Source organism: Bos mutus, chromosome 7, assembly GCF_027580195.1.
Source record: "Bos mutus isolate GX-2022 chromosome 7, NWIPB_WYAK_1.1, whole genome shotgun sequence".
Lineage (NCBI taxonomy): Eukaryota > Metazoa > Chordata > Mammalia > Artiodactyla > Bovidae > Bos > Bos mutus.
The window spans coordinates 46,254,513-46,278,836 of record NC_091623.1 but is presented as its reverse complement, the minus strand read 5'-3'; the positions used below and the strand labels follow the sequence as shown (position 1 = coordinate 46,278,836).

The following is a 24,324-nucleotide window of genomic DNA, read 5'->3' as shown; positions in this document are numbered from 1 at the left end:
CATTTATGTCTGTTAGAAAACTATTAATCAGATAAGAGAGACACCTCAAGGCTGAGAGAGTTTCACCAGGCCCCTCTCCAACAATATGTATTTTCAAAATAGGATGACATGAGGTGTGCCATCCCCCGGCCATAAAACAATTGCCAGGAAAACTGGCTTGTTGAGCCATTATCAGCCCAAGATTTGAGAAGAGTAAAAAAAGTTAGTCTTAGGCAGATAAAGAAAGGCAGATTCTAAAACAAATACATTGTTTCATTAACATAGCTTAAGAAAAACATCTCTAAGAAAAACGCATTGGTTAGGTCAAGGCAGAACCAGGTGTCCTCAACACATAGTTAAAGAAGCCTCTTTTAATTTTGTGTAGAGAAGGAAGACAATGTCTGCCACTTAAAGTTTATTTCCTCCTGCCGCTTGGGGACCTCTGGCCTTCCTCCCTGTTACTCTCATGTACCAGAGGTGGTTGGGTGGACAGATGAGGAGCTAGTAGAGGGGGAGCCACCAGAGAGGTCTCAATGTCCTTGATCCCTCTGAAGAACTCCTTCCCAAAACTCCTTTCTGAAAGACCACTTCAACGGGCAACAGGCAGCATTTGTTGACTGACACACTGATGGGCTGACTGAATGCAATTTTCCCACAGTGAACACCTATTCTTCAAAATCCACTTCAAATTCTCTTTGAGAAACATCAGAGATCATTTATTGAATGGACATAAATGTTTTTTTTTTCCTTGCAATCTTCTACACATTCATCAAAACCCTCCTCAAATGTCTCCATAAGGGGCATCAGGGAGTGAATAATGTGTATGCAAATGGGCATCCCTGGTAGTTCAGATGGTAAAGAGTCTGCCTGCAATGCAGGAGACCCAGATTTGATCCCTGGGTTAAGAAGATCCCCTGGAGAAGAGCATGACTACCCACTCCAGTGGGTATCCCACTCCATGGGATTTTCCAGGCAAGAAAATCCCATGGACAGAGGAGCCTGGGGGGCTACAGCCCATGGGGTTGCAAAGAGTCAGACATGACTGAGCAACCAACACACACACTTTGTATGTATTCTTTAAAAATAAAAAATGAATGAGGGGCTTCCCTGGGGGTTCCAGTGGCTAGGACTCCATGCTCCCAATGCAGGGTGGCTGGGTTTGATCCTTGGTCAGGGAGCTAGATCTCACGTGCAGCTAGGAGTTCACACGCTACGGCTGAAAAAAGACCCCACGTGCCGCTACTTCGCAGTGGTGCTACTGGTGAAGAACCTGCCTGCCAACGAAGGAGACGCAAGAGATGCGGGTTCGATCCCTGGGTCGGGAAGATTCCCTGTAGGAGGAAATGGCAACCCACTCCAGGATTCTTGCCTGGAGAATCCCACGGACAGAGGAGCCTGGTGGTCTGCAGTCCATAGAGTCGTAAAGAGTCAGACACGACTGAAGCGACTTGGCATACACATACATGCCTCTACTAAGACCCATCGCGTGCTGGGCTTAGTCATTCAGTCGCGTCCGACTCTGCAACCCCAGGGATTGCAGCCCGCCAGGCTCCTCTGTCCATGGGATTCTCGAGGCAAGAATCCTGGAGTGGGCTGCCATTTCCTCCTCCAGGGGATCTTCCGGACCCAGGGATCGAACCCACGTATCTTACGTCTCCTGCATCGTCAGGCAGGTTCTTTACCACGAGTGACACCTGTGTCTGCTAAGTAGCTCTTTGTGACACGGTAGACTGTAGTCTGCCAGGGGGAAGCCCACTAAGACCCAGCACAGCCAAATAAATTAAATAAATGTTTTTTTAAAAAATTGAATAAATATTGACCTACAGCATTATGTCAGTATATAATATACATATATAATATAATATATATTAGTTCAATATTTCTATACTTTACAAAATGGTCACCACTATGTATCCTTTAAAACATCCTCAAATGATCCTCTGGAGGCATCAGAAAGTCCTGGCTGAGTGAATGAAAAATGCTCTTATTGGTGGAAAAGATGTTCTTATTAATAAATGTGTTTGTTAAATGAGCTAATGGATCGTTTCTTGCCAACTCCTACTCATCTCTCAAGATCCTCCTTAGATACCCTTCAAGGGCATCAGATCTCTTGACCACATAGAGGGTAGCTCAGTTCTTCTCAGGCTAAAGGTCACTACCCACCCTCCCCACAGAAGACGGAAGCTGAGGGGGTGGGGAAGTTCTGTGGTTCCTCCTGTTACCATTTCCTGGGCAGGGGCCGCGGGGGGCAGGGGGGGGGGCGGGGCTATGACCTATCCTTCCTGCCCCTCCTCAGTTTGTGGGGCATCTGAAAGTGGGACGGTGCTGGGGACGTACCTCAGTTGTGCTTCTGGGGCAGCTGGGAGGGCTTCCTGAAGTAGGTGGCAGGCAGGCAAGGCAGGCCAAGAGAGGTGGGCGTACAAAGATTTGACACGGGGAAGGTGGGCTGCGGTGAACCTCAGGGTGAGCCTCCAACTGTGACCTCAATAAGGGTAGAAACAACACCTCACACGTGGCTGGACTCCTGCTCATACTGCTGCCACAGTTCCTTGGGGAAAAGCCCAGCCCTTCAGCTCAGCAGTCAAGGGTCTGGTCCACTCTGCCATCTTCATCTCTCACATGGAGCCCCAGACCTGCCAGTTCATCTTGGTGTTCCCCAAAGCGCGTCCCCCAGACTTTTGCTTCTCCTTTGACCTCTGTTGGGAATGCCCTTTAGCTCTACAAAGCCAGTTTAATACTTCCCTTCTCTGGGCAGCCCTCTCTGGTCCCCCTCAGAGCCCCCCAACCTCTACCCCTCCCTGCAGCCAGCCCCTAACCCCCAAGGAGCTGCGAGCATCTGTGTCTAGCTCTGCTCCACCCCCTTGATGTTTTTTCAGTGGCTGCTTTAGCTTTGGGGGGATGGGAAAGAGGTGTGATAAGAGCAGAGGTCACTGAGAGCCCCCAAAGAATGACAAATCGTACTGGCTGTCTGGTGGGCAGCAACCCTTGTTTATCCTTGGGCTCAGTTGCGCAGTCATGTCTGACTCTTTGTGACCCATGGACTGCAGCCCATCAGGCTCCTCCATCCATGGGATTTTCCAGGCAAGAATATTGGAGTGGGTGGCCACTTCCTTCTCCAGGGCATCTTCCTGACCCAGGGATGGAACCTGCATCTCTTGTGTCTCCTGTATTGCAGGTGGATTCTTTACCGCTGAGCCCCTGGGGAAGCCCCATTTATCCTCACTTTAGCCCATTTGCAGATGAGGAAGCTGAAGCGTGGGAGGCCTGACTTTCCTGGGGATAGGAAGTAGCCCTAGGGCATGAGCCTTGCTCATGGAAGCTCAGCCCCACTGTGTGGGGGGCTCTGCCTCGGTTTGCATCTATGTCTTTACCTCTAGCCAGGGCCCTGAGTAGGCTGAGTGTCTCTGGACTCAGTCTTTCCATCTGTAAAATGGGGCGCCTGGGATAAGAGTCTCAGGATCACTGAGGGGGGGCCCATTGATTTACCCTATCTCCAGTGGTCTCTTCCATCTTTATATTTCTCTCTGTGTGTCTCTCTCATTTCTCTCTCTCTGTCTCTGCCCCTCCCCCAGACCTCACAGCTACTCCGCCCCTGGCCTGGCCTGGGCCCTGCTGCCAGTGAAGGCTGTTCTGTACAGGATCACAGGGTCCCCGTCCCCACTGTGCCAGGCCTGGAACACTGCCTCTTTGTTCCAATGGCTCTGACTTCATGGCCTGCTGGGCGCCTGACCCTGGCCGGCCCAGCTGCCTCTCGGAACTGGCTCTCAGAAAAAGTGCTTCCTCCCAGCCACCCCGGGCCTCAGTTTCCCCAGATGCTTTTCCCCAGGAGAGATCCTTATCCTGTTTTTTTGTCCACCTGGGTTCTGAGAACAGCTTTTTTTTTTTAAAGGTGAAAATCACACAACATATAATGAACTGTGTTAATATATACAATTCAGTGGCACTGAGAACATTCACCATATTGTACAATGATCACCTCTATTTAGTTCCAAAACATTTCCAGCATCCCCAAAGGCAACCCCATCCCCATGAACAGTCACTCCTCATCCCCTCCCCAGCCCCTGGCAATCATTCTACCTTCTGTCTCTGTGGATTTACCTGTTCTGGACGTTTCGTATATACAGAATCGTACAACATGTGGGCTGCTGGGTCTGACTTTTTCCACTCAGGATGTTGCTTGGGGGTGCTATCCACTTTTTGTAACATGAATCAGCTCTTCTCTGTGGACATTTTGGACTTTTGTTGACAGTGGGGAGAGAAGATCAGAAACTGAGACAACGCCTCCCCACCCCAGTCCCCAGCCTCCCCGTCTCTGGCAGAGAAACAGATACAGAGAAAAGACTAAGTTGAATCTAAAGGAAACAAGGAAATTCTTCAGACACGGGACCCAGGGTGCCCTGAGGTTTGAGTCTGGGAAACAATGAGGTGGACATTTTGGGGGGGGTCCAGCCTACAGAATACACTTCATAACAATTTTTCAGCAGAGTGAACTCTGATGTCCAAAGGCCCCTGGCCTCTCATTGAGCTCCTGGGTCTCAGAAGTGGGCCAGAGAGGCCTGGCTGCTGCCGCCAAGTCACTTCAGTCGTGTCGGACTCTGTGCAACCCCAGAGACGGGAGCCCACCAGGTTCCCCCATCCCTGGGATTCTCCAGGCAAGAACACTGGAGTGGGCTGCCATTGCCTTCTCTCAGAGAGAGCTGGAGACCTAGCCAAGTACACAGAGCCCCAGGCCACCCACGGGGTTCTCACCTGGTGTCCGGCTCCCGTCTGGAGCCAGCAGAGAAGACCCCAGACCCTCAGGGGGTATAGCTCAGGGTCTAGGGCTCAGGTGGGTTTGTGGCCTAGATGAGGCCACCACCCCCAAGCTGACTTCCTGGGTTTCTCTTTCACTTTGACTTGCCCTGGGAGGGGCCATGTCTCATAACTTTTTTTTTTAATCTCTTTAGTCTTTCTTTATCAGCTTCAGCGTGTTCCTGGGTGAGGAAAGACCCGGTGGCTGGGGCCTCACCGGCAGCACAGAAGTTCATCTGGGGCTGCTGCCCTCTTCAAGGACCGGATGGGGCAATGGGGGTTCAGGCTGGTTGCCCTCCTTCTCCTCTTGTGCCACAGACAGGGCGGTGAGTCCCCTCCCCTGACAATTCGCCTCTTCTTATTGGGGGTGGTGGGGTTGTGTGTATGTGGAGGGCTAGTTCCAGGGTTAGTTCCGTGTCTTTGTGCCTCAGTCTTTCCCTCTGTCAAATGGGACATCAGTAATTTTGACTTCTGATGTCAGGCTTGGGCATTTCCTCTCCGGTCTTAATTTTTGACTTCTAATGTCAGGCTTGGGCATTTCCTCTCCGGTCTTAATTTTGTCTGCTGTATTTTGTGCTTAGTCACTCAGTCATGTCCCACTCTTTGTGACCCCATGGACTGTAGCCCACCAGGCTCTTCTGCCACTGGGGCTTCTCCAGGCAAGAATACTGGAGTGGGTTGCCATGCCCTCCTCCAGGGGATCTTCCTGACCCAGAAATCGAAGCAGGGTCTCCTGAACTGCAGGCAGATTCTTTACCAGCTGAGCTACCATGGTGGAGTGGGCTAAATCTCTGAATCTTTCCCACTTGCCAGAGTTTAGTGAGGAGTAGCTAAGGAAGGGAAAAAGAGCAAGTATGTATATAATAGATATGTATCTAGTGTGTGTAACATACATACTCTCTCTCCATCTTGTGGACTCCAACGGGAAAGGACTCAGCCCTTTCTAAGAGCCAAGTCTGGACTCCGATCCCAACTCTGCTGTTGCATAAACTTGGATAACTTCCTTGTGCCTCAGTTTCCCTCTCTGTAAACTGGAGATCAGCAAGGTTTTGGGACTTTTGGAAGTCAGGCAGGCCTAGAGACCAGCAAAAGGGAGGGGGCAGAGGACACCGAGTTGCTTTAGAGGAACAGCCTGAGAAGCAGATGGCTGAATGGATGGATGAATGGATGGGCAGATGCATGGATGGGTGAGTAAATGGATAGATGAGTGGATGGATGAATGGATGTATAGGCAAGTGGGTGGGTGGATGGATGATGGATGTGCAGGTAGATGGAAAGACGGATAGATGACTGGATGGATAGATAAGTGGATGGGAGGATGGACAGATGGATAGAAAGCTGGATGGATGGGTGGGGGGTGCATAGGTGGGAAAGTGGATAGGTGTGTGGATGACCCCTGGGTGAGCGCCTCTCCCTCTGCAGTGAAAGGCTGAGACTGTCATTATCTCTTCATTGCCTTTGCAGCTGAAGCCTGCAGTACCGTCGGATGCTGTTTTCAGAACCCACCATACCCAGATGCAGACTCAGGTCTGGGCAGTTCCCCATCGTGGAAGGGAGGGCTGCTGCTGGGCTCTGACTGACTCCTCCCTAGCAGCCCCTCCCTTAGCTCCTTCCTGCTCAGCCCAAGACTGGGGTCTTGGGAGCCCTGCCCTGACGTCCTGACAGCCTGTCCTCATCAAACTCAGTGCAGTCATCCACCTCTGTAAGCTTTGTCTGCCCCCTAACAGAGTCACAGGACTGTGTGTCTGTCCGGACTGGTCAGCATGTGGGGTTAAGCAGCCGCTAAATATTTTGCCTCCCCTGAAGCAAGCATTGCTGGAACACTCATGCTTATAACAAATTCACTGATCTGCCCCTGGGCAGGCGTTTCATCTATTCTTTTGTTCAAGAGATATTTACTGAACAGTTACTATGTGCAGACACGGTCCTGGATGTGAAGGAATCAGCTGCGAACCCAGCTGTCCTCTGGGGTCACAGCCTAGTGCAGGGGGTGGACGACAGTCACACTAATGCATATCCTGTGTATAATGATGTGCTATGAAATAAACAGAGCAGAGTGGGAGGTGGAGAGGGAAGGGGCTGCTTCAAATAACCTAGTGTTTGAGGCGGTGACTCTGAAGGAGAAATTGGAATGTGACGATTTGGGGCAAGGGTGTTTCAGGCAGAGGGCACAGCACATGCGAAGGCCCCGAGGTAGGAGTGAGTCCGATACGTTTGAACACCAGGGAGGAGGTTGAAGTGGCTGGAGCAGGAAGTGCAGGGGAGATGGCAGGAGACAGGTGGGAAGGGCAGTGGAAGGTGCTGGAAGCCACAGCGCGTTTAAGCTGGGGTACTACTGGGTTACATAAGTGTCACAAAGATACCTCCCTGAGTTGAGTCAGTGTGGGGACACCCCCTCCCTGACACTGTAGCCTATTCTCAAACCTCCAGGCTCAGCTTCAGGCCCCAGGGCCCCAAGCTGCTACCGGGTGTTCAGCAGCGCTGGTTATGAATGTTCCTGGGAGTACGAGGGCCCTGCAGCTGGAGTCAGCCACTTCCTCAGATGCTGGTGAGGACCCTACCCTTTGCTCCGCAACGGCTGCCTCTGCTCTCGGGGTCTGTGCCCCTTCCTGGGCCTTGGCTGGGGCTCCGTGTTGTGGGCGCTCAGCACAGGTGGGTACCCAGTTTGGGCGGCAGTTAGGACCCCTCTGTCCTTCCTTCCTCCTCGCCCTCTCACTGACTCATACTTCTATTCACTCATCCACCCATTCATTTCTTCCTTCCCTCCGTGACAGGCTTTGTTAGGAGACTCTGGGGTCCTCTAAAACCCTTAGTCCCAGGCTGATCCCCAAGAAGCCCCCAGGCTGGGAGGAGGGGTGGAAGGGGCAGGAAAGGACAGTGGGTTGTGATGCACGTCATCCACCGCGGCCGCCGAGACCCAGCACCAATACCTTCCTTCCCGCAGCCTCCAGTCTGGCCGCTGTTGCTACTTTGCCACAGGCTCGGCCACCAAGCTGCAGTTCTCCGACCAGGATGGCATATCCGTGCTCCACAATGTCACTCTCTGGGTGGAATCCCGGGCCGCCAACCGGACAGAGAAGTCCCCCAACGTTACCCTGAACCTCTACAGCTCAGGTCAGCACCCTGCTCTCCTCCCCACGACCCTCTCCTCACCCAGAGAAGCTTCTGGTCCCCAAGCCAAGACCTGAGCCGGGGTTGGGGGGATTCTGGGTCTCTGGCAAGGGGTTGGATAGTGCCAGCTGTTTTCCCATCCAACACTGCCCTATGACTTGGCAGAGTCTTTCATGGTTCCCTTACCGATCCCCTACTACTGGACATTTAGGTAGCTTCTGGTTTCTCCTTGATACCGTAATGCTCCCAAGATCCTATTGGGTCTTTAGAATCTGTTTTTGTTAATCAACAACACACGCTTGGTTTAGATGTATTGAGCTGCCACTGTGTGCCATGCTCAGTCATAAAGGACACGGATAAGGCCAAAGGAGGTCAGAGCCCAGGGCTGGGACGAGGGAGGGGTGAATGAGGCACCCTCCTTGGCCACAGAACTTAAGGGGGGGTGGTGGCGAAAAACCTCAGTAGTCAAGATAAACGGTATCAGGATGCAATGTTTAAAAAAATTAATATTGATGCAAAAAAAAAAAAAGAAGCCATGACGAACAAAATATCAAGATTTTAAATAAAGAGAGGATCTGACCCTGTATTTGTACAACCCTGCCTCACTCTCCTCACCCTAATCCAAACCCTATCCCTGCTTCATGGAGCCCAGATTCAAGTAGGGTGATGAACAAGGCTTCATGGAGCCCAGATTCAAATAGGGTGATGGACAGGGAATGATCATTACACATGATGAGATACTGCTGGCAGATCAGGAAGGCCCCTGGTTCAAGCTGAGTCCTTGAAGGATGAAAAAGATCCAGCAGGAATAAAGATAGGGAAGTGTGGTTCAGGCAGCAAAGTGCCAAGGCCCTGAGGTAGAATCAAACACCATTGACCAAAAGACAGGAAGGGTGACAGATGTCTCTCCTTAGGTCAGGCTCCCTGAAGTGAGTTTAAAAAGCTAGCAAGAGTTCCCCGATAGTCCTCCAGAAACATAGAACCAGTTAATTACTCTCTCATCAGCAATTTACAGAAGTATGTCTCACCATAGCTTTGCCAGCAATGAGTATTAATATTTTAAAGATATTTTTACTAACAGGATCCTGTGTATGAATCTTGACTCTTTGACTCATAGAATCCCAGGCGTAGAGGGGTCTTGCTGGGGTGGGCCTTGGGGCTTTCTCTGGACCGGGAGGATCACGTGCAGGTTTTCTGGGATTTTCAGGACCAGCAACTCACACACACGCCTGCTTCCCTTCCCCAACCCCCACCTCTGCTTCCAGTTAAATACGACCCTCCCCCAGAAAACATCAAGGTGTCCAAGTCAGCAGGGAAGCTGCGTATGGAGTGGGAGACCCCAGCCCGCCAGGATGGTGCCCAGGTACAGTTCCGGCACCGCACACCTGGCAGCCCGTGGAAGCTGGTGAGTTTATTCCCCAGATCAGCGGTTTGGACAGGCCACAGGGCACCTTCACATTTCCCCCATCAGCTTTGCAGTCTCTGTATCTATCACCCCTTCCACCCGGCCTCCACTCTTGCCCCATAGTTAGCCTCTGGGGTTTGTCTCTGACTTGAAGATCTGATTACGACTGCCCTTGCTCACACAAACCAGGGATTGAACCTGCATCCCCTGAGTTAGAAGGCGGATTCCTAAGCACTGGGTCACCATGGAAGTCCTTCATTTGCTTTTCCAAGGATGTCCTCTCTCTGTTCCCAGATCCAGTCCAGGGTTCTGTGTGGCATTTAGCAAAATAATTGTTGAAGATTTCAAAAGAGCTAACTAATATTTTCAACACCAAGTGTAAAATCATGGATAAATATGATTTCATTTTAGGGTGACTGTGGACATCAGGATGATGCTGGCTTCGGTGAGAATAATAATGAATAATGACAGCAGCAGCAAGTTAGCACTAATTAGGCACCCACGGTGTGCTAGTGCTAAGTCGCTTCAGTTGTGTCTGACTCTTTGCTTCCCTATGGACTGTAGCCCACCAGGCTCCTCCGTCCATGGGATTCTCCAGGCAAGAATACTGGGTGGATTGCCAAGCCCTCTGCCATGGGGTCTTCCCAACTCAGGGATCAAAACTGCATCTCTTTACTGCAGGTTCTTTACTGCCGAGCCACTGGAGAAGCCCCCACTGTGTCATAGGCCCAGTGCTAAATTCTTTGTAGACTTGTGCCCCCTTGTAGTTCAATGCTGGATGATTCCCACAGGGGAGGAAACACAGGCTTGAGAAGCCCAACAAGGCCAAGGTCACATCCCAAGGAATGGTATTGCTGAGACTCGAACCCCAGACAGTGTAAGAAGTGGGTGATCCCTGAGGCCCCAGAGCACAGGACCTGGCCTATTCTGACTGTCCTTGTCCCCAGGGTCTGGCACGCAGGTACCTCTCAAATAATGCATGAACACAGTTGGCACTCAATAAGTGCATGGACACAGTTGATGCTCAATAAGCGCACATACAGTTGGCGCTTCATATGTACATGGTGGCTAAGTGACCATCCCAAGCTCTGGGTACTGCTAGCTGTGGGACAGCCCCTTGGCCTGAAGTTTGTTCTGCTTCTCCTCAGAGTCATGCCTCTGCCCCTTGGAGATGGACATGGCCCAGGAATTCCAGCTGCGGCGGCGTCTGGGGCCAGGGGTCCCCAGAGGTCCCTGGAGCAGTTGGAGCAGCCCTGTGTGCATCCCCCCTGGTGAGAAAACCCTGGGCCACAGGAAGGGAGACAGGCATCCGAAAGATGGTAGTGGGATCAGAAATAAGGTGGCGAGTGTTAGCAATAAGGTGATGGGTGTTCGAAATAAGCTGGCAGGACAAATTAGGGGAACCTGGTGCCAGGTGACAGGGCAGTGAGAGAGTTTCACTTTATATAATGCAGCCAACCTGTCATCTCAAAAGAAAACATTTCTCAGTCCTTCTCTCCTTCCGGTTAGTTTGGTGGGTTTTGTTCTCTGAAAGCTGAACAGGGAGTTGATGGGTGCATGTAGCTGTGCTGTGAAGATGGATTTTCCCAAACAACACGGGAAGCTGGAGCCTGGGCAGTTCCAGAGTGGACATGTAGCCCAAGGTGGGGGTGCAAGGGAGAGAAGGGGTGACTGTCAATATTTGGCCCCCACCCTTTGAACTGGAGCTTCCTCCTGTCAGCCCAAGAGTGTACCTGCTGGGAAACAGCTCCAGTAGTTGTTTCCAGATTTGTCTAAAAAAATCTGTAGTATTTAAAAAAAGGACATGATATAAAATTGACCATTTGAACCATTTTAGCCAGTTGCATCAAGTATATTCACCCTCATGAGGTGGATCTCCATGTTTGCAGATTCTGAAAACTATGTAACCCGCAGAATCCTGTGTTTCATGGGAGGGAGGGAAAAGGTCCCATGTCTTCATCCAGGGTCTGCAGGAGGTTGTGAGCCAGGGCACCACCCCCAGTGTCACTGTCTTGCTGTCTCATTGCAGAAACCCCTCCACAGGCTGAGGTGAGGTTCTCAGTAGAGCAGCTTCGCCCAGATGGGAGGAGGCAGGTGACCCTGCATGAGCAGGTAACAGGGTTGTCCTTGGGCTGTGGGTTAGCCTGGGAAGAGAGAGAAGGCAACAGGAGGCTAGAGTGGAAATGTGTAAAGCTCAGGGAGATGAACCGTGAAGGTGACTGAGACCGGAAAGACTGTAGGTTGAAATCTGAAGGCAATGGGGAGCCGTGGTAGGTGTGTGAGCTGAGAATATGGCTGGACTCAGGTGTTCACAGGCTCCCTGTGGTGGCCATTGGGAGAATAAATTGTGGGGGGCTCAGGTGGAAGCTGGGAGGACAGGAAGTAGTTGACTGTAGTTGGTCTGGATGGGAGATAATTTCTTTGAAGTCCCCCAAATAACTCATTAAGTATGGTCAAATGTACCTATTTTACAGAGAAGGAAACCGAGGTACAGAGGAAAAGTCTCCTGCCTGAGTCAGGGGCAAAAACATATGTTTCAACCCCTGATTTCACCATAATTGATTCAGCCAGATCCCCAGTGACCTGTCACAGTGAAGTTACAGGGAAGCTCCTTCTCTTCCTAGGTTTCCTATAATTTGAATCCTTTTTCTTAGAAAAAATTTCCAGACTTGAGGCAACTGGGTTCAAAGATGGAAACTTTTTTTTTCCCCTGGCTTTCAGTGGGTTTTGCCAAATTATTCCCCCCTTCCCCCAGACCAACGATCAGTGAACGTGTCAGTTTCCCAACAGTCTTGCCAGCACTGAGGTTTACTAGTTTGTAAATTTTTGCTCAAGTCATCACCTGGGCCTGTGGATGAGTCTGTGTTCATGGGCTGAATCCTGATGTCAACCCATGGGGACAAGGAGCATGTTCAGGTCCCCAAAATACCATCTCTCACACTCATGACAGCTGCCCCAACTGGAGCTTCCGGAAGGCTGCCTTGGGCCTGACTCTGGGATGGAGGTGACCTACCACATCCATCTGCACATGCTGTCCTGCCCATGTAAGACCAGGGCCAAGAGGACTCTGCGCCTGAAGAAAAAGCTCGTCCTCTCGAGTGCTGCCTATGATCTGGCCGTCGTTTCCCGGAATCGCTTTGGCCTCGGCCCCAATCAGACATGGCACATTCCTGCCTGCATCCACTCAGGTGCCTTTGGCTGGGTGGTGGGAGGGCCCCTTGGAGCTGAGCGCATCTGAACCTCAGCTAGACTAGGTCAGACAAGTGAAGCACAAAAATTTAAGGGGGTGTCTAATTTAGGAGTGTATCAAAAGTTAGTCATCAAAAATGCATAGTGTTTTTAAAAAGGCATAGTGTTATAATGGAATGGTTCAAAAAATAATCTCACGGGCAAACTACAGCTCAGGTCAAACATTTGGTTTTGTAAATAAAGTTTTATTGGGACCAGAGGCAGGATCAGGGTGTCAAGTGAGGCAGGGTTGTACAAGAACAGGGCTGATCCTGTCTTCATTTAAAATCTAGGCAATTTGCTCACTTTATATACAGGTATATGTATATTAAGGGCTTTCCAGGTGGCGCTAGTGGTAAAGAACCTGCTTGCCAATGCAGGTTCGATCCCTGGGTTGGGAAGATCCCCTGGAGGAGAGCATGGCAACCCACTGCAGTATTCTTGCCTGGAGAATCCCATGGACAGAGGAGCCTGGGAGGCTATGGCCCATAGGGTCACAGAGTCGGCCACAACCGAAGCGACTTAGCATGCACGCAGGCACATACATATATTAAATATATACATATATTTACATATAATGAAAAAATAAATGGTGATGATGTGGATAAAAAGGAATCCTTGCGCACTATTGGTAGGAATGTAAGTTGGTGCAGCCACTAGGGAAAACAGTATGTAGATTCCTCAAAAAATTAAGACTAGAACTACCATGAAAAGTGAAAGTGTTAGTTGCTCAGTCGTGTCTGACTCTTTGCGACCCCATGGACCTGCCAGGCTCCTCTGTCCGTGGAATTCTCCAGACAAAAATACTGGAGAGGGTAGTTATTCCCTTCTCCAGGGGATCTTCCCAATCCAGGGATCAAACCCAGGTCTCCTACATTGCAGGCAGATTCTTTACCATCTGAGCTATATGATCCAGCAATTCCACTTCTGTGTATTTATCCAGAGAAAAGAAAAACATAATTGGAAACAACATATTCACCCCTATGTTCATTGCAGCGTTATTCACAATAGCCAAGATATGGGAACATCCTAAATGATCATCAATGGAGCAAAAAGATGCAGTGCATGTATACAATGGAGAACCACTCAGCCGTAAAGAGAGTGAAACGCTGGCATTTGTGACAGCAGGCATGGACCCTGAGGATATTATCCTTAGTGAAATAAGTCAGATGGAGAAAGATAGGCTGTAATTTCTCTCAGATGTGGAATATAAAAACCACCCCACAAACCAAACAAACTAACTGACTAACCAAATAAATAAACGGACAAACCAAAACAAACACATAGGCAGAGAGAAAAGAGTAGTGGTTACCAGAGGGGAAGAGACGGGGGAGGGGAGGGGTAAAGAAGATCAACTCTATGGTGACAGATGGAAGCTACATTTTCCATGGTGAGCACACAGTAGGGTATTCAGAAGTTGAAATATAATGTTGTACTCATGAAACATACCATTATAAACCAGCTGCTGCTGCTGCTGCTAAGTCGCTTCAGTCGTGTCCAACTCTGTGCGATCCCATAGATGGCAGCCCACCAGGCTCCCCTGTCCCTGGGATTCTCCAGGCAAGAACACTGGAGTGGGTTGCCATTTCCTTCTCCAATGCATGAAAGTGAAAAGTGAGAGTGAAGTCGCTCAGCCGACTCTTAGGGACCCCATGGACTGTAGCCTACCAGGCTCCTCCACCATGGGATTTTCCAGGCAAGAGTACTGGAGTGGGGTGCCATTGCCTTCTCCAGTATAAACCAGCATTACCGCAATAAAAAATAAATCTAAAATTTTAAAAATCAAGATTTATGTGTATGTATATACACATATATTTTATTGAGGAAAGGTTCACATGGCAAAATGAACCATGTTAACAAGCACACTTTGGTGCACTAATCGCATTCACAGTGTCATGCAACCATCACCTCATCTAGTTCCAGGACATTTCATCACCCCCAAAAGGAGACCCTGCCCCATTAGCCGTGACTTCCCATCCCCTCCCCCAGCCTCTGATTATCTCTGATCTCGTTTCTGTCTCTGTGGATGTTCCTGGGCTTTTTCATAGAAACTGATCCTATGCTTTGTGATCTTTTGTGTCTGGTTTCCTTCACTCAGCCTGATGTCTCCAAGATTTAACTACATTGTATCGTGTGTCATGCTTCATTCTGTTTTATGGCTGAGTAATATTTCGCTGTGTGGATGGGCCACACTTAGTTTATCTGTTTGTCCACTGATGAACATTTAAGCTGTTTCCATTGTTTGGCAACCCTGAACAATACTCAGTACATATTTTTCCATTCATTTCTATTTTAAAAAAATATTGCATTAAAAGAGCATTGATACTGATAACTGAATTCTTTGACACCTCCTTAAATTTCATGCCCAAGATAAGTGCCCTGCTTGCTTCACCTTAGTCATGATCCTGCTGAGCACCCAGCAGGGTGATTACGATGATGCCCCATTTCAGAGATGGGACGACTGAGGCTCAGACAGATGCAGCCACTTTGCCAGGGCGGCACATCAGGGAGTCTGTCAGTTCCTGGTCTGGTTTGGGCCATGGCCTTGCTATGTGACCTTGAGCTGGTGGCTCTCTGTCTTTGAGCCTCAGTTTTTATATCATTGATATAATTTGATATTGATGTGGCATGATATTGATATGATTTATATCATTGATCATGGTGACTGTAAAACAGCCCTGGCCTGGTGCATACAGTCAGAACTCCATCAATGACAGCTGTTCTCTCTAGAACTGGAAGCAGTACCCACCTCTCAGGTTGGTGCTGATACCCTTGTTGTAGGGAGTGGCAGAGATGAGCCCAAGAGGGCTGAGTGGGTGTGTCCTCTGAGCGCTGGTCCGATGAGGAGGCCCCTCCCCCACCACAGCCACCCACTGCCGCAGCGCGAGGCCGGTGGTGGGCGGCCAGGCATCTGCTGGAGCGTCTGCTTACCAGCCTGGCAGGGTAGAAGTGGCAGCATAGGGAGCTCTGATGGTGGGCATCCTGGCAGAGAACCCGTGGTCAGGCTGGGGGAGGATTCGATTCATTCAAACGGCCGCTGCTGTCCCCTTGGGGCTCAGCCCTAACTCGGCAGCCCCCAGCGCGGGGAGACAGAGTCAGATACAAACACTCCCGGCCCCCTGGGGGTTAGAGTTTGCCGAGAGAGTGGGATGGGGCTCTCAGAGCCTTGGGTGGGTGGTTGGGGGCGGGGCATAAGACCCCTGGTCTGACGCGCCTCCCTTGTTTTCTTCCAGAACCAGGGCTTCTGAATATCAGTGCCGGAGCCAACGGGACCACCATACGTTGGCCAGCCCGGGCCCAGGGAATGAGGTACTGCATTGAGTGGCAGCTCCAGGGCCAGGAGGAGAACCTTGCCGCCTGCATCGTGACGGCCCCCCAGGACCCGGACGCTGCTGGGACGGGTACCGTAGTTTTGGTTACCCTGCATCCTCCATTACCACTCCCAGTCAACTCAAACCTATAGGCATCCTCCATGTGGGGTATCTGAGGCCCAGAGAGCTCTTGCTACTTTCTCAAGGTCACACAGACAGGCCAAGACCTGTCAGACCCTCCTACTCGCACAAGTCTGGAGTTTCCTGCTGCAATCCTGGTTTGCCAGGGCTCAGCCCTGGGCAGGTTGCACCCTGGCAGGAAATGAGTCTCACGTCCCGGGGTGTTTGTAAACACTCACTGGTGCCAGGAAAGGTGGCAACTAGCAAGATGCTACTGGCAAATTAATGAGGCCTCTGGAGGGAAAGAGGGGGTACTGAATGGCCCAGGCAGCCTCTTGCTCTCTGCCCTGGTCTTGGCCAGGTCCCCCAAAATCCTCAGTCTTAGCCTGGCCCTCCAAGAGCTTCCAGCCAGGGGAGACAGGCTGGACACAGACATCCCTGGCACCACAGAGTAAGAGCTGTGCTGGGATGCTTTGGGAGAGGGCAAAACAAAGGAATCCTGGAGGAATCCTGGAGGAAGGCACATTGGTGCAAGGGTTTTGAGGCATGAGTAGGAGTGCTCTAAAAGTTCCTGGTAGATGGCACAGGTGCAAAGATGGTGACACAACCTGTATACTGGCCTGGCCCTTGCTTATTCTTCCAGCAACTCACAGCTGGAGCCAAGAATCTGGGGCACTGGAACAGAAGGCATGTTACCGCATCACCATCTTTGCCTCTGCACACCCAGAGAAGCCAACCTCATGGTCTACGGTCTTGTCCACCTACCATTTTGGAGGCAATGGTGAGTGGCCCAAACCTGCAGGGTGGTCTCCACTGAGCAGTGGTCCTTGGATATAAGGAATGGGGAATACCATTTAGAGGCACCTACTGTCTATCAAGGGCTGGCCAAAAGCCACTTAGAAGTCAGCTCAGTCAGGACATCCTTGGTGGTTCAGTGGTTAAGATTCTGCTTCTACTGCAGGGGGTGTGGGTTCAATCCCAGGTCAGGAAACTAAGATCCCACATGCCAAAAAAAAACCCAAAAAAGTCAACTCAATTGACTTCTAAGACACCCCAAGAGGCACTGCCCCATTTTATAGGTAAGAAAACTGAGGCTCTGAGAGGGGAAGTGATGGTACCAGAGTAGTGCAGCCAGGATTTGAACCCAGACCCACTTGACTTGGTGGTCATGGTTCCCTGGGTCTCTGGACGGTACCAGCTGGGGAGGCGGAACATGCTGAGCCAGCACCCTTGGAAATGACTGTGGCAATGGTGTGATTGCAGCCTCAGAGGCCGGAAGCCCACAGCACGTGTCGGTGAGGAAACTCAGCCAGGATTCGGTGTCTGTGGACTGGACACCATCTCTGCTGAGCACCTGCCCTGGCGTCCTGAAGGAGTATGTTGTGTGCTGCCAGGAGGAGGACAGCAACCAAGTATCTGGTAGGTGAGGCAGCACGGGCCTGGCTTGCGGGGGAAGGGGTCTGGGCTGGAGTCTGCCTTGCTATGTGACCCTGGGCACCTCACTGTCCCTCTCTGGGCCTTGGTTTCCCCACCCATAAAATGATAGAGTTGGACTCATCGTTTGATTGACCCTGACGGCAACTCCCATGGAGCAGGAATGACTGTCCCCATTCCACAGATGGGGAAACTGAGGCCTGCCCAGTTTCACCTGCCCACCTGGGATTCACCTGCCCAAAGGTTAAGCAAGATTGGATTTGAACTCAGGTGCCCCTTCCTGCCCCGTAAGAGGGAAAGAAATGAGGATGTACAGGGCAGGTCTCACCAAGGCTGGATCTTCCTGTCATTTCCTGCACTGGGAGCCTCATTCTCCCACTGGGTAGCACAGCCTTGCAGATACAGCCTCATCCACCCATCTCCTGCAGCAACAGGCCAGCAAGACCATGGGTTTACTTCCTGCCTTCTCTGCACAAGCCCAGCACAGGGCAAGGCATGATGCCAGGGGTAGGGGAGGGGGGATGGGGGGATGGGGGCTCTCCAGATTCAGACGTAGACGTCCTGCCACCAGTCTGGTCACCCTGTGATGTTTAGAGGGAGTGTGCATTCGCGCATGCACTGTCAGTCGCTCAGTCGTGCCCGACTCTTTGCGACCCCGTGGACTGTAGCCCGCCAGGCTCCTCTGTCCGTGGGATTCTCCAGGCAAGAATACTGGAGTGGGTTGCCATTTCCTACTCCAGGGGATCTTCCCAACCCAGGGATGGAACACGCATCTCTTGCATCTCCAACAAGTAGATTTAGAGGGGATAAACAAAGCCTAATGGGAGTTGGTGACGCATTCCGGCACAGCCAGAAACAGCCCCGTTTGCTGAAAACCGATTTGCCAAAAGCCAAATTGCTGAAGATTCATGCACCAACTGCCCATTTGGCCAAATGTACCGACTTCCCTGAAATTTCTTTTGAAGAATAGTCCTCGTGGATATTTACAAAGAATATGGATTTAGGGTTCTAGGAATTTTTTTCTTCTGGACAACCACCACCAATTGTATTCTCATTTTAAAGATTTTTATAAGGTGCTTTATTTTTTTAAGTCAGCCCATTCCACAAACAATTGTTGAGGTCCTACTGTGTGCTAAGGTGCTGGGGACACTGTGGGGAAACAACTTAGACAAAGGTAACCTCGACCCTGACCTGAAAGATGGGAAAGAGGTGAGGGAGGAAACCATGCAGTCATCTGGGGAAAGGGTAAACGCGGCCAGGGAGTCAGCCAGTGCAAAGGCCCTGAGGTTGATGATGGGACCTGATGGCTTTAGGGAGCTCTGAGGAGAAGGCACACGTGACTGGCAGAGAGTGGGCTAGGAGTGGGGGAAGGGCGAATTGGTCAGAATTTGAGAAAAACAGCATCGTTTGCTGAAGATTCTGATGAAGAATATTTTTCCAAATGAACTCGAGGTGAATGGGTGCATTTAGGGAAGAGTTTTCCACAAAATGTCTGTGAGCCCCCACCCCCATCCTCACCTCCCAGGGTGGAGCCCAGAATAAAGGGGGTCTGGGAACTCACGGCTGCCTCCCGTTCACAGAGCTGCACGTGAAGCCCACAGAGACCCAGGTCATCCTCCAAGGCCTGCGGGCTGGCACAGCTTACAAGGTGCAGGTTCGCGCAGATACAGCCAAGCGGAGGGGTGCCTGGAGCCAGCCCCTGCGTTTCAGCATCGGTGAGTGAGGGGGTGAGTGACAGTCGCTCAGTCATGTCCAACTCTTTGCAGTCCCATGGACTGTAGCCTGCTGGGCTCCTCTGTCCATGGGATTCTCCAGGCAAGAATACTGGAGTGGGTTGCCATTTCCTTCTCCAGGGGATCTTCCCAACCCAGGGATTGGACATGGGTCTCCTGCATTGCAGGCAGATTCTTTACCATCTGAGCCACTAGGGAAGCCTGAATGGAGGAGGGTGGGGGGTGGACCCTGTATTCACCCAGCATGCATTGCCCCACATCCCACATCAACAAGCATTTCTGCCCTGACCCTCCAGATTTCCATGCTCCCCATGAATCTCCCTCAGGAGCAAGTCACAGGCTAACCTGCTCCCACCTCCTTCACCAGCTTCCTCTGCTGTATCTTCCTCCCATAAACCTTTTCTCACACTCCCATGTTCTTGCCCTTGCAGGCCTCTGCCTAGAATATTTGTCTCCTTGTCAAACTCCTATTCACCCTTCATAACTCAGCTCAAAAGCTCTCTCCTTCAGGAAGCCTTCCAGGCTTCCTTCTGGGGCATCCCCCTCCCCTCCAGCTGTGATTGCCCCGCCTACCTAGCCTGACACCTTGGGAGCAGGTGGGGGTGTCTTTCTGGGCTCTGCCTCCCCCAACCTTGGAGCTATTGGGGAGAGGGAGGGAGCAGGGGTGGGTATTTATTGAGGGAATGAATGCATATGAATGAACATGTCTCATCATAAACATAAGGAAGTCGGTGGGCTCTGCTGTCTTGGGGCATGTGGAAGTGGGAGATTTGGGGACCGAATGACCCCTATTCTTGCCATAGTCCCTACCTGTTGTCCTCGCAGTGAAATCTTGTTGTAAAAGAAGCAGTGAGTCAGACTAGGTGTGTGGTGGGCAGGTCTGGGTCCAGGGGGGCAACCACACGAGCCCCACCTGCAGGTGATCAGCACTACGGTGTCCCGAGCACTTAGTGTCCCAGGGCTTTATCCCACAGTCACAGGGCAGGCTGGGCCCCGCTTTCCAGAGGAGGAAACTGAGGCTCAGAGCGGCTTGCGCTGCGCCAGGGTCAGCAGTGAGCTAGCTGATGGGGGGCCCGCCCCTGCCAGTGCCCCCCTCAACGAGAGGCAGAAGGTGTGTCTCCCACAGCCCAAGCTCTTCTGCTCCTAGAAGTCCAGGTTTCTGAGTTGTCCGACCTGTCCATCTTCCTCGCATCTTTGGGGAGTTTCGTGAGCATCCTTCTCCTGGGAATCTTTGGGTACCTCGGCTTGAACAGGTAACTTGCACCCCCTCCCCTGAGATGATCTGTAATAGTGGTAGCATGAATAATAATAATTGTTAGCCCCAAATAGGTTTTTATGTCCACTTTCAAGATGGGAAACTGAGGCCCAGATAGTCAGGCCCAGGGCATCCAGCAGTGCTGGAATTTCAACCTGGGTCTGCCAGTTTCCCTCTGCTCTGACCTCTCAGCCGCATCTTCACTCGCCTTATTGTAACCTAATGGAGATGAAAAAAGTAAGTCAGAACAATTAAAAAGTAAGAACAAACAGAAGCACTGACCGGTTCCCCTCTCTCCTCAGGGCTGTAAGGCACCTGTGCCCACCCCTGCCCACACCTGGTGCCAGCACTGCCATCAAGTTCTCTGGCAGCCAGGGGAAGCAGGTAAGGGCCCCTCTTTCTAATTCCAGGTCTTGTTTATTGGGTCCGTATCTGGATTAGGGCTCTGAAGAGTAACGCCATGCGTTAACTCATTTTATTCTTTCCAAACCATTGGTGCAAGGACTCAAAAAAAAAAACACAAAAACCCTACCCTATTTTATAGACAAGCAAATAGAAACCCAAAGTGACCCTCATGTGGATCATTTCCTAGTAGCAGAAACAGAACTCGAATGACTTCACAACATAACCTGATGGAAAAAAAACTCTAAGGTTGTGGGCTTCAGGCATGGCTGGATCCAGGAACTAGGACTCCATCTCTCTGGGGTGCTAGCTTCCCTGCAGGCTTCTTTTCCAGGCAGGTTCAGCCTTCCTCTTGTGGAAACAGGGTATCCCTTTTTCCCATTAACTGCAGCGAAATTCTGGGCCATCACTGATTGGCCCAGCTTGGGTCACATGCCCATCCGTGAGCCTATCACTGGAACCAGGGGGCTGGAATGCTCTGATCGACTGGGCCAGGATCACATGCTGATGGCAGGAATCAGCCTGGGGCTACTGCCCTGCCCAACCACATCACTCATCAGAGGAAGAGAGACAGTTTTCCAAAGAGAAATGGGGAGCCCTTCCTATTGATCCTTGAATTGGCCTCAGGATTTTAGAGAATTTAGCCGGAAGGGACCTGGTCCACTCCATCCTTGTGTGGATGAGAAATAAGGCCCCGCCCACAGCCTTGACCCCGCCCTCCCTCTCCAGGTTTGGCAGTGGACCAGCCCAGCAGACTTCCCGGAGGAGGTGTCTCCACAAGAGGCCCTGATGGTGAATATATCCTGGGAAAAAGGCGAGGGAGCTGACATGGGCACACTTGGGACTCTCAAGGAGAAGACGGAGCTGCCTCTGCATGCCCCTAAGCCAGCCCTGGACTTGAAGGACAGGAAGCAGATGCAAGGATGCCCTGAGGCTGGGGCTCCGGGGCCTGGCTGGCAGGACGGTCTGGTGGAGGACAGCCTTGCCCAGGCGGCTAGGTCCCCACTGCTGCTCCTGGGGGGCCTAGGGTGGACCCCCAGGTTCGGTTCCCAGGGAGAAACAGGAGCGTCTGCCTCCTCCTACAGAGAAGCCTGACGACTGCCGCCACGACGGCTGGTTATTGTTTACTGCATACTCAGCCTGCTCTTTCCAGACACTCAGGTGATGCCCCTGAGTGACATGGCTGTCCTATGGACCTAGTTTAGTGAGCCTCAGTGAGGTTCAGAGAGGGCTAGTGGCTGGCCTGGGGCCACACAGCACACGCAAGACTCTGATCCACGCCCAGTGGCTCAGACTCCATCCTTACTCCCCGGGCTTTGGAGCCACTCCCCTCCATAGACGCTGACTCTGCCCAGCACCAGCTGCCACAATCCTATGGTGGGAACCTTAAAAACCACCTTGAAACGGAAGTTGCTGCCCAGGGCCAGGACCTGGCATCCACGGAGTAGGGCGCTGTGGTTGGCCTGTTGAGGGGGTGTGGGATAGACTGAAGGGGGGCCCAAAGAGGCTCAGGGTGATCCCAGATCCTGGGCTGGGCGTCCTGTCTGAATGGGGAATCTGGGTGCTGAATTCTCTGTTGCACTGCAGGGTCTCCAGGCTTGGATGACCCAGATGTGGGGGAAAGAAGGCTAAACATTCTGAGGGAGGTGATGGCCCCTCCCTGGCCGCAGATGTCTCGCCTGTAAAGTGGGGGTGAAAATATAAAATAAAAAATAATAATAAAATGGGGAGGTCGCTGCTGCTGTCACTATATCTCATTACAAAACTGCTGAGCAGTTCCAGAGGTACTTGGAAAAGTTGGGAGTCCTGGACATATATGAAGAACCAGAGAAACCTAATAGTGCTTTGGATTGTTTTTTTTTTTAAAGCATCACTCGGGAGCTGCTACCCCAGAAAATCCAGAAATAGAGCTGCTTTGCCTAGGACTGGAAAAATTGAAAGAGAAATATGAAGTTATTGTAAGAGAAAATGAAAAACTGAAAACTAAGGAGAAAATTCAGTAAACCTAGGGTGGAGAGGAAGAAACTACCTTGCTATAAGCCACAACGTCTTTAGGAAGCTATAGATTATTGCATTAGCAAAGAGTGCAATGCAGTCATGAATGGGAATTAAGTTTTAGTTTTCCAGTCATTTTAAAGGTTTAGATAAAAAGAGCTTTCACTGGATTTGATTGTATTAAATATTAAAAATCATTGAGTGATTTTAAAAAGATAGGATTTTAAAAAAATAAAAAGATAGGATTTTAAACTTACTGAATCAGTAATTAAGTTTAATAGTTAACTGCTTTTGTTACTATTCAGTTTTCTTACCCCATTTAGAATAAAATTCACCCAAACTCCAAAAATTAAAAAATAAATAAGGGTGATGATCATGTAGACCTCACAGGCTGGTGGGGCAGGGGGTGTCTAAGGCTTAATAAATAAATAACAGGAGGAGGTTTGGTTGCTCCCAACCCCATTCCTCTGTCCAGGGCTCCGGCGGAGACCTGGGATTCTTCGCTCATCCTAACATCGAACACCTGCAGCAGAGTTTTTACTCCCCAGACACACCTGAAACCACAGCTTCCGATACTTTCCCCGACCAGACCTTCCCTCATTCTTAAACAAGTTGGTGCTGATTCCTTCTATGGCCACCAGGTGGCAGCAGCAGCGCGTGTCTCCCACGCCCAGTCCGCCCAGCCCCCTCCCACCTCCCAGAGAGTTTGCAAAACACACTCTTCCGGTTTTAAACACGGACGGGACAGAGATTAAAACTCAGAACCACTGAATTTTGTGGCAAAAGAAGATGAGACCTCTGGGTGAAGAAGGTCTGGCAGCCGGTAGGGTCGAGAATCAAGAGGTCCTGGCCCTTCTTCTTTGGGGTCTTCTGTTTCCCCATCTGGATGGGGAAACCTGTGCCCTCCGCTAGATAAACCCTCCCTAGATAAACCCTCCCCTAAAGATCAGCCCTCCTCATTCCTGAGGGCTGGGCTGCAGCCTGAGGAGGAGGCCTGGACAGTGGCAGGACCAAGTGGACAGGATAGAGGGGATACTGGGTCAGCAGCCTCATGAGAAAGACCAGAGTGACCCGACCCACAGAGGCTCAGAGCTACCAAACTCAAGTCCAGAGTTCCCCTCTCCCTCACCCAACATACACATGTACATGGTGCTTCAGGGAACTAAATGCCCCCATGCTGGCCATCCCAGTATGGGACCCAGTATTGTACCCACTTAGGTGGCCCTTGGAGTTGGCAAACTCACCTCCTGGTTCCATGGAGTTAGGAGTTTGATATTTATGGAGCACCACTGGAAATTCTTGCTGAAATGAATGGAGAAAATGAACACCCTGCTTGTATTCAGGGAAGGTTGAACATGCCTGGAAGAGAAGCTTGTGGAAAGGACAGCGACGCAGAGAGAGGGCGTCCTAGTTCCTGGATCCAGCCATGCCTGAAGCCCAAAATTCTGGTTTTTCTTGTTGTTAAAGGCATTTTGAGCTCTGTTTCTGCTGCTAGAAAATGACCCATAAGAAGTTCCTCTCTGGGCCTCTACTTGCCCATCTGTGTAATAGGAGAGGGCT

At 51.0% G+C, this 24,324-nt stretch overlaps 2 protein-coding genes across 6 annotated transcripts in view; one reads left to right on the top strand and one right to left on the bottom strand.

Moving 5' to 3' along the window:
- Nucleotides 1–4,856, bottom strand: part of MAST3 (microtubule associated serine/threonine kinase 3) — a 50,221-nt gene extending 45,365 nt beyond the window's left edge. For all 4 annotated transcript variants that reach the window (XM_070373302.1, XM_070373307.1, XM_070373304.1 and 1 more), the window contains exons 1-2: nt 4,729–4,856; nt 4,078–4,215 (exon numbers count right to left, since the gene is read on the bottom strand). In XM_070373302.1, coding sequence (XP_070229403.1) covers nt 4,078–4,185 — 108 coding nt within the window. In that variant the 5' untranslated portion in view covers nt 4,186–4,215; nt 4,729–4,856. The remainder of the gene's footprint in view (nt 1–4,077; nt 4,216–4,728) is intronic.
- Nucleotides 4,857–4,942: 86 nt separating this feature from the next.
- Nucleotides 4,943–22,457, top strand: IL12RB1 (interleukin 12 receptor subunit beta 1). Of its 2 annotated transcripts, XM_005897908.3 has the most exons (16): nt 4,943–5,096; nt 6,235–6,297; nt 7,201–7,318; nt 7,715–7,884; nt 9,147–9,286; nt 9,698–9,731; nt 10,435–10,557; nt 11,316–11,398; nt 12,237–12,474; nt 15,748–15,915; nt 16,589–16,726; nt 17,209–17,364; nt 18,960–19,094; nt 20,260–20,365; nt 20,670–20,751; nt 21,499–22,457. In XM_005897908.3, exons 1-16 carry the CDS (start codon nt 5,036–5,038, stop codon nt 21,862–21,864), a joined length of 2,181 nt encoding a protein of 726 aa, XP_005897970.2. In that variant the 5' UTR covers nt 4,943–5,035; the 3' UTR covers nt 21,865–22,457. The 2 variants fall into 2 exon arrangements, with proteins under 2 accessions (XP_005897970.2, XP_070229402.1); XM_070373301.1 differs by lacking the exons at nt 4,943–5,096; nt 6,235–6,297 and adding an exon at nt 6,308–6,472 and having other exon boundaries at nt 7,201–7,422.
- The last annotated feature ends 1,867 nt before the right edge of the window (nt 22,458–24,324 follow it).